Below are 9,715 nucleotides of genomic sequence, written 5' to 3'. Positions count from 1 at the left end.
AAGAGACAAATAAAAATATGGTTAGGCAACAAGAAGTAAAATAGGTGAACCAAGAGAAAAAAAGATAAAATGGAAAAAAAATCTACTTCACATCTGTTACAAACATTGCAAATACAGGTGGATGGAGCATGTAAACCTGGAAAGGAAAAAGATAGGGGAAAGAAATTGGAAGTATCTATATGATGGACAATGGATCACAATGGAATACACGAGCATGGTGGGGAAAAGTTAACTCGAGATCCCCTATGCAAAAGGAGATGAAGCAATTCTTCATGGTCTGAAACAAGAATGTAAACGACAATCACACATAGAGATTCTCACATACTTTGCTATAACGACATGCTGCTTAAAGAATCCAAGTACAATAATCACTAGTGTAAAAAGGATATAGATTTTCGGACCTCTTTACGTAATAGTGTAAAAATCAAGAAATTTGATAGGAAGGAGGTTGTAGATGCTTATAATGTAGCATTATAAATTAGAAAAGGACATATTGTAAGTTAGAAAATGTTATTGTATTTATTTTGGTTTTAAACAATGTAAAAAAAACTTACATAGTATAAAGTAATGGTTGAAAAAAAAGCTTTAATTATAAAATAATTCATCTTATGTTTGATCACTTAAAACCTTTAGGAAGTGTACTTAATTAATTAAAAATTCTCATTTTTTTACACTGATTTAAAAGCTAGTTAAAGTTCACCTCTCTGCAAGCCCAAATAGACACACAATAACTGAAAGAGCTCTTAACAAGTAAAATTAAGCTTGATTCCCTAGGCCCGTAGTCCCCTACATCCACTTGATTATTCACCTTGCACCCAGCTCATTTTGTCCATTGGTTGTAACTTGTATTGGCGTTGCTTTTCTGAAAAAAGCACCAAACCCACAATGAACAGTAACCCCCTCCAAACTTTTGAAATACGCCTTCCGTACGTGTCGCTGTCACATCAAACCACGTCATCCCATCCTCCTCTTTGAAACCCTTCTCTCTCCTCCAGTGTCCAGACCACCTTTGCTTTTTCTCTGTTTTCGCTCTCTTTAATCACATTCTCCCCTTTTCCCCCTTTTTCCATTTCTAGGGTTTTCGCCATTTTAGGAGAGCGAAAAATACAGTGAGGAGAGAGAGAAAAAAGCAGCAGCCATGGGTTCGATTCCCGACCCGGGCGAGTCGACTCAGTTGAACTCACCGAGCTTCGAGGAATTCCAGAAGCAGACCTCGTTGATGACGTCTTGCACTCTGCTATGGAAGGAGCTCTCAGATCACTTCAACACTCTTGAGGAAGACATTCGCCGCAAATCCGAGGCCTTGAAGCGCAAAATCCAAACCCTAGATCATCAAACCAAACAGTCCCTTGAAGTTCTGAAGAAGAGAGAGGTAACTATCGAAGGCTCCGTCGAGATTGCAATCGGCCGAGCTGAGGAATCCAAGAAGGTCGCATTGAGCCTCGGAGTTGTTGAGGAGAGAGAAAATGTCCGAGTAGGAGAAGGAGAAGTTGATGATGGTGAGGGTTTGCTCATGAAATTGAAGAGTTTTTGTATTTGGATGGATTATGAAGGATTTTGGAGGTTTGTCACTGTTAGGAAGAAGGAGCTGGATTTGCTTAGGGCTAAAATTCCTGTAGCTCTTGCTGATTGTGTCGATTCACCCAAGTTCGTGCTCGAAGCGATTTCGGAGGTGTTTCCGGTTGATAAGAGGGCTGATAAGAGTGACAGAGTCAATGATTTGGGTTGGGCATGTGTTTTGCTCTTGGAATCTCTTATTCCTGTTGTGGTTGATCCAGTGGTTGGGAAGGATCGTCTGATTGTCACTCCAAGTGTTAAAGAGAAAGCTGAGGGTATAGCCGAGACATGGAAGAGGAGTTTGGAAGAGCGCGGCGGCATCGAAAATGTTAAGACCCCTGATGTGCATACGTTTCTGCAGCATTTGGTTACCTTTGGGATTGTAAAGAAGGAGGATGTTGGTCTGTATCGTAGGCTTGTTGTTGGCTCTGCTTGGAGGAAGCAGATGCCTAAGCTTGCTGTTTCTCTTGGTTTAGGTGAAAACATGCCCGGTAAGAAATACGATTTCTTTTTTTTCCCCTTATTTGTTTATGTTTTAACTTTGTAGATACGTTTATGGGTGTTACATTGTAGTATACTTATCATATACTAGTAGTATTAGACTATTAGTATGTGGAACTCATAATATTGGATAGGAATCTATGTCATAGTAGCATTCTACACTGGAATGAAAATCGTCTTGATAAGAAATCCACATTGTTATGGATAATGTTATTTGTAGAATTCTATAAGGTTGGGTATTGTTAAGATTGATTGGCTTGCATGTGTGTGCTGCCCTTTATTATGGATCCAAGGAAGTCTTCATTGTCTTATGACCTTAAAATGTATGAAATAGGTTATTTTGTAAGGGATTGATAGGACTTGGAGTTCTTTTGGATCTGAACTCTGGATTCCCTTGGATCTGAACTTTGAAGTCCCTTGGATCTGCATTCTGTCTTCATGAGTTATTAAGATCACCCTTCCTCGCTGTCCTCCATTCTCGCAGAAGGAAAAATTTAATTACACAATATACTTGACCACCCTTGCAAGAAAGGAGAGAAGGTAGGGGGGATATGATCATAATTCATGACTTAGAGTATCCACAGTGGAGGAGGTGTTGGGTATAGTCTCTTCTCACATTTGAATTTCTCTCCTACTATTAGATGGTACTACTATTGATTGTGAAGTGTCATCTTTTATAAAAGCAACAAATTAATTGATCCTGTATTACATGATTATCTGAAAATGCTTAATATTACTTGGAATTTTCTGAAACTTATGAGAGATAAGTTTGAGTATAATGAATGGTTAAGGATTTTAGATTGGGAGAGGAGGGTAGGGGAGGTGTAAAGAGGTTTTAACTCAGCACTCACAATATTTTGATCATAGCTGAAATTTTGGGAATATCAGATTTATGCTATTTCAGATGTTAAGTGTCTTTGTCCTCATATAAGGGCCTTTTCTTCTGCTCTCCTACCCAAGAAGCAATGTAGACAAATCTATGCTATAATTGATGGAATTTAGTTTAAATTATTACTTAAAGAATTTTTCTTGACCAACAATGTTCAGGCCAAAACTTGAATCCCTAGGTCATGAGCACAAAAGGTCTCTTATTTCTCTCTTTTACTACATTTGGTGAGAAGCAATCATGTCAGGATTAGCCTGCATTACAATCTTCATCCCATCCTTCAGATTAGTTAGAGATTAAAAAGAAAAAAGTGGTAGGTGGTTTAGATTGTTGCATTTCTGCCATACATATTCTGTGAGAGGAAACGGAAGCAAGAGAGGGGGAAGGGGACACTGCATCCATGCATGCTTCATGTTTGTGGAAGATGTGTACCGCAAGTCTTAAATATCTACGTCTGACTTTCTGAGAGAATAGATGACAGAACCACTGGGTACAGCGTGCAAACTATTTTTTTAGTCCTAAGTATCCTCTATTGTTTATTGAGAAATAGGTGGTTGAGTTTTCCTTCCAATGTTTTTAAGAAATTAAGTTTATTGATGCCCAATAACTCCACTGAATTCGAGAGTTAACCTCACATTACTCTGAAATATGTAATACCTTTTGAAATTAATTATCCTTTATATACTCAATGTTTCCTAGATAATACATACTTCACCAAAAATACATGTCAGCAATGTCACTCATATAACTTTTTCTAATGTTCTCTTTTGGTACGTGTTTAGAAGACTCCGGCTTCCTGTCCAGGGAAGAAAGCTTTTCTTGTACCATTTGTGGATGCTCTAAGTTCCATATCTCTTGGCTATTCTCAAGCTCCTCTTAAATTCTTGGAAATATTTCAATGGAAGTCTTGCTTTTTGATTAGTATGTTTTCCGGAGCAAAAAAGTTATATCCTCTGTGTAGATTAACTTTCATTTTGCCATACAAATGTCGAACTTTGTTTGTACTTTTTTTTCAATATCTGCACTTTATAACAATATATGTCCATCTTATCATTGTTTAGTGCACTGAAATGTTTTAATTCTTGTGGCAATATTTCATAGTGCATACCATCCACTGTCTTCTTCATGTAACTGAGACATATTTCTATCATCTGCAGATATGATTGAAGAGTTAATAAGCAGGGGACAACAAGTTGATGCTGTTCATTTTACTTATGAAGTTGGCCTCGTAGGTAAGTTTCCACCTGTCCCACTGCTTAAATCCTTCCTTAAGGATGCAAGAAAGGCTGCTGCTGCAATTTTGGAGGACCCAAACCATGGTGGACGAGCTGCGGTATTTCTCTATCTTCCTGCTGATGATGGTTTCTTGTCAGTTTTTGTAGTTTATTCATGAGTACATTTCATTGCCTTGACGTCTTCAGCTTTAGAGGATCAAAATGTATGTTTACTATATAATCTCCTCCATTCCCTCAAACTGTCATAGTTTGACCTTCACACTTGCCAATGCACAACTTTGACCATTAATAATTTCTTTAATTACTTATTAGAAAATTATAAGAATAAAATATTTTTGAAATTTACATTGAAACAAATCCAATGTGCTTATTTTCCATTTTTTAATGTCTCAAATTATCTGCTCCATCCCTTTATGGGAAAAATTTCCTTGCTTCTTATTCTCTAAAGTTGAGCCACTTTCACCTACCAATCTTTTCCCTCTACTTCTTCATTCTTCTTAAAATGTTCTAACTTGCTATGGAGCAAATATATAGAGAGCAATGGAGTCAAACATGATCGTAGTAGGGTAGAAGAATAGTGCAAAGGCCACATTGCTTCAATTTTGGGAAAATGAGAAAGTGTTATTTTCAATATCTTTTCTAGTGTCCCTTCTTACCGATTGGGATGGTTGCAGTTTGTGAATGCAAATAGCTTCCACTTACTCTCTTAAATGGTTATGTACTTTGTTTGTGTGTTATATTTCCTTGTATATGTAAAGCTTGTAGATCTGGAAAATGAAATATGGATAGTAATTTATGCTTGACAATCACTCCTTTTCTCCATATCCAAGCTTACTCATGATTATTTGTATAAATCACATTGGGTTGGAAGAATTAGACCCTTAATTAAGCAAAGCTACAAGCCCTTGAGTTCTCGTGGGGAGGTGCAGAGCTAGTAGTCGAGGAAGTAGTTACAACAAGAAGGGAAAGCTATCCCTTGCGATCTTTGTAGTAGTTTGTTAAGGATATCTTCTATTCTCGTATGGTTACTCTGTATTGAGCTGCATCTTAAAGTTGACCCTTACCGATGAAATAAGAGTTACTATTCAAAGCAGACTATATGGACGACCATCAAAGATAGAATCTTGATTCATGCAGCTGGCCTCAGCCTATTGAGATTAAGGCCTTGAATTGCTGTTTTTGTTGTGTCTGGCAGCAAGCGTTTAACCTTGTATGTTGGCTCTGAATGGTGCTTCATGAGGACAATAATATTTAACCCTTGCCCAGTATGGAAGTTTGTCCACAGCCTTAGTTTTTATAGAGTTAGGAAAACATAGGAAATACAATTTTATGAGAAGTAGAAAAGTGAACTTGCTTTGCTTTTGAAAGCTTAGCAAGTACAGAATTTCTATTTTGCACAAAATGGAAAAAAATCCTCACGGGTCCCTCCTCAGGGTAGTGGCATTTCCTGAGGTATAGGAAGCTCTATCTCATGTTCCTAACCATATAGTTTCCGAAATTTCCTTGGAAATAAAACTTTCCGGATTTTGAAATTTCTTGGGCTCTATCATTGATTAACCAGTTTCGTGATTTAATTATCTCCAGATGAATAGGTTACAAGTCCTTTTCCTAAATGTCACCCAGTGGTTAGAGATGTCTTTTTCTACATGGCAAGGAATTGGCTAGATTGTGCCGGGTTTCATTCTGTTTTCTTTTTGTGGATGTTGTGGATATGTTATGGGGTTTTGGAGCAGGAGTGCTCTACCATAGTCAAAATTGCAAAGTATATCTCTTTTGTGCTGACGAACTTGATATTTGTCTCCTGTAGCATCTAGCTAATCGGAAAGAGCAGTCTGCTCTCCGGGCAGTTCTCAAGTGCATAGAAGAATACAAACTTGAAGACGAATTTCCCCAAGAAAACATCAAGAAGAGGCTTGAGCAGTTGGAGAAGAATAAAACTGACAAGAAGAAAAGTGCACCAATACCTGCAAACAAGAGAACTAGGGTCTGCAACAATGGTCCCATGCCTCCAGCCAAAGCTGGCCGGTCGACAAATGCATATGTATCTTCATTTGCACCAGCTCCTGCATATGTTAGGTCTCCTTCACACCCCCAGTACCCAGCTGGGGTTGCGCCTTATCCTTATGATAGACCTGCCCATGTTATGTATGGAAGCAGCAGTCCTCCATATCACTACTCACCAGAGGCCGCCCCGCCGCCTGCTATGGCTGGTCCATACTCTGGAGCACCTATTAGTTACCCTGCATATGGCTACAACAATGGGATGGCGCCGACTTATCCACAGGTTTACTACTGATAGGTAACCGGTCTTCAATAACCATGAGACTAGTATGGTAACTACAATGACCACGTGATGTCAAAAATGGTTTGTCTGTAATCACTAACCTTTTAATGGTAGCGATGTGTGTGCTTATTACGATAAATTCTGTATTTTCTAATGTTAATCAAACTGATAGCTCTAGGTGTTGTGAAATAGTAACTAGGATGAAGTTTTAATGATATTTAAGGGCATAGGTGAACCCTGTTTTTAGTAGTAGACTGCTCTGCCGATGCTTGTGACTTGAGAGTCTGGGGCAAACTTGGCCATGCAGGTGTGCTTTCTTGTAGATGGATTGTGTATATGCTATATCTTACAGCGCTAGTTGCCACTGAACGGTCTGAAAGATAATTACATGCTTGTCAATTAGGAAAATTTATACGAGAAAAGAAAGATAAATACATGATTCAAATCAAAGACTATAGACCTTGCAAATTGCAAGGACATTGAGGGGATTATTGGATTTGGAAGTTAATTATTCATGCAAGAGAATTATAAAGAACAGAAAAGAGATTGTAACCGGATCAGATAACTCTGTCCATGCCATGTATTTACATGTGGTGGAAGGTCTGTTATTTGCAAGACAGTATTGTTGCAAGTAGTTATTTTGGACTACTTTTTAATATTGATTCTTGTCCAAGATAAATCAAATATCGAACCTTGTGAAAAATAAACATTAGCTTAGATGTTTTTTTGTTAATTATAACCACCTGATATAAAAGAGAAAAATATCTTGTAAAATCTTGCTCTATTTTTGAATGCTTGCAATGGTGAATGTGCATAATAACCCAGGAGATGATAAATAAAAAGGAACATGAACCTTTTAAAGCTGAAAATGTTGCATGTATTAAGAACAAAAAGAAGTATTTCAATTATGATAAACGCTTTCTTACTAGTTAAATCCAAATGAAACTTACAAAAGCTTTGGGTTTTGAGACAATTAGAAGGGGCCAATATGGTTATAAAATCCCGCCAATATGATTATTTTCCATTAGATTGAAATCTAAATTACAACCGATCATTTCAAATTCTAAATTACAACCCACCAATTTAAATTCCAACTTGTTGTCTTGATAAAGTTAATACATTTTTATTTATTTTTTAAAAGGAGAGGATATCTAAAGAGAATCCCTATTATCATATGGCCCCAATCCCTAATTCCGAAGCTTTGAAGCGAATACGGCTGCAGCCTCAAAGTCCATGTCGGACGGAAAATGACGATGAGGTGGTGCTCGCTGGCGAGGAGCGACTCCCAAAAATTGTCAATGCATTCGAGAGCATAGCGAAGTTGTTGGGTCGAAGCTGGATAAGGTTAGGGAAGGAAGAGGAGAAGTGATGGTTAGCGTGGGGGAGCGATGGAGGAAGACGCTAGATGAGGGTGTGATTTGGGAGGATGAGAAGTGAGAGGTGGGTGGTTGGTTCAATTACAAGATGCTTGATATTTATGATCTGATTGTTTCTACTAGATATCTGAAATAAGATGTTAATATATTTATATTAGAAACTCAATTCTCCATTCAGGTTATTCAAATTTCTTTCAGATAATTAAAAGTTCATTTTAGCTAATTTGAAAATCTAGATTAGCTAATCAAACTTTCCAATTAGATTTTCAAAGTTTAAGTTCAAATATTCAAAGCATTCTATATGATAATCAAATTTTTATATCAGATATTCAATATTTAAAATCAAATATTTAAAATTTTCTATCAGATTATCAAACTTATACTCGTCTGACCATAAGTTACGATCAGACGAGTTTGACCCAATATCTTCTCATTAATAAGATTAATATATGTTAATTATGTGTTGATCCAATATCTTTTCACTAATAAAGCTAATATATGTTACTTATGTGTTTATTTTTCGTACAAATTTTGTTAATCTTTTTTTTATAGAAAAGGTAAAAAGATATTATTAATTAAACTCAAAAATAAAGCAAAACAACCCCAAAACCAACAAAACAGCACAAGCCATAGGCCTGAACCTATAGGAGGCCATAGAACCAACCTACATCAACCGAACAACACCAATTTATAACTCTAAAAATTACAACAGATTCAGAAAATGGAAAACTAAACAGACTAGACTGCAACCAAATTTTACTGCTCCTACTAGTCTTCCTAGGTAGAACAAAATTAATTCTAACAGACACTTCTTTGAGCATATGTTGAACAACCTTTCTGGATGCATCACCTTACGCTCCCATACAGCCAAATTTCTCTGCTGCCACACCCCATATAATAAAGCAGCAAAGCAACTTTATATAACTTTCCTTTGAAATCTGCCAGAGATCATGTTTAGCTTAGCAGTACAATCTTCCATATTTACCGGAATAATCTGCATCTGCAGCTGATTCATCAAATATTGCAAGCACCTTCTAGCGTAAATACAGTAAAAACCAAAAAACAAATGATCTATAGTCTTGTTCCGGTATGGAATAAACGGTAGGGTATGAACCGGTATGTCCTTCGTATGTAAGCCAGTTTGGTTTCCTGCAAAAGAGAACACGTAAGCTAACGTCGGGGGTTGATCCGAGGAACGTCCCTCCGATGCCTAAGTCAGTAATGGGTAAACCGGTAGCTCTCAAGTAGAGTATGTAGTGTGAACGTACCTTTATGACTCAACGGGGTATTTATAGGAGCCGGTAAGAGTCATTGTTCAAGTAGGACTCTGCTCCTATTGGTTGGACATATGTATATTACTTTGGGATATACTTTTATCCTCTATTGATGTTTATCTTTAGGCCCGTAGGCGCATTTAGATAGAAACTGGATCAAGTCCAGGCCCATGGACAATGGCCCAGGGAGGGATACCGTCTTGGTATCGTAATGAGACTGGTATGACGAAGTCAACAGTTCTGTAGTAAGTGTATTGATCATGATGATACATATCGGTGTAGGTGGACCGGTATGGAACTTAGTCAGCCCCCATACAACTAGCCCCCAAGCCGGTATGTCTGGCGAAGACGTATCCTGCTTAGTAAATGTTAGATCGTCATGGGCATGATTGGCATGAAATAGCGCGAGAAGGTTAATCGTCGCCTGGGAAGCCCAATCGTCAGAGCTCATTATGAGAAGTTGCCTCATAGCTGTTTCGGGCACCACAACACGTGGCGAGATCAAGGACGGGAAGACGAAGAGTCGCGTAATCCAAACCGTGAATTTTTCTATAAATACGCTTTGGGTGACCTCCGCTCCTCACTTCTCATTATCCCTCATT

The 9,715-nt window shown here is 37.8% G+C and overlaps 1 protein-coding gene across 1 annotated transcript; it reads left to right on the top strand.

Moving 5' to 3' along the window:
- Positions 1 to 941: 941 nt before the first annotated feature.
- LOC104907955 (FRIGIDA-like protein 4a) lies at positions 942 to 6,832 on the top strand. The gene is made up of 3 exons (XM_010696985.4): positions 942 to 2,048; positions 4,102 to 4,277; positions 5,987 to 6,832. Exons 1-3 carry the CDS (start codon positions 1,139 to 1,141, stop codon positions 6,473 to 6,475), a joined length of 1,575 nt encoding a protein of 524 aa, XP_010695287.1. The 5' UTR covers positions 942 to 1,138; the 3' UTR covers positions 6,476 to 6,832.
- The last annotated feature ends 2,883 nt before the right edge of the window (positions 6,833 to 9,715 follow it).

The sequence above is a fragment of the Beta vulgaris genome, chromosome 3 (assembly GCF_026745355.1).
Source record: "Beta vulgaris subsp. vulgaris cultivar EL10 chromosome 3, EL10.2, whole genome shotgun sequence".
Taxonomy (NCBI): Eukaryota; Viridiplantae; Streptophyta; class Magnoliopsida; order Caryophyllales; family Amaranthaceae; genus Beta; species Beta vulgaris.
The sequence above is the reverse complement of the archived record's forward strand: the minus strand, read 5'-3'. Positions and strand labels throughout refer to the sequence as shown.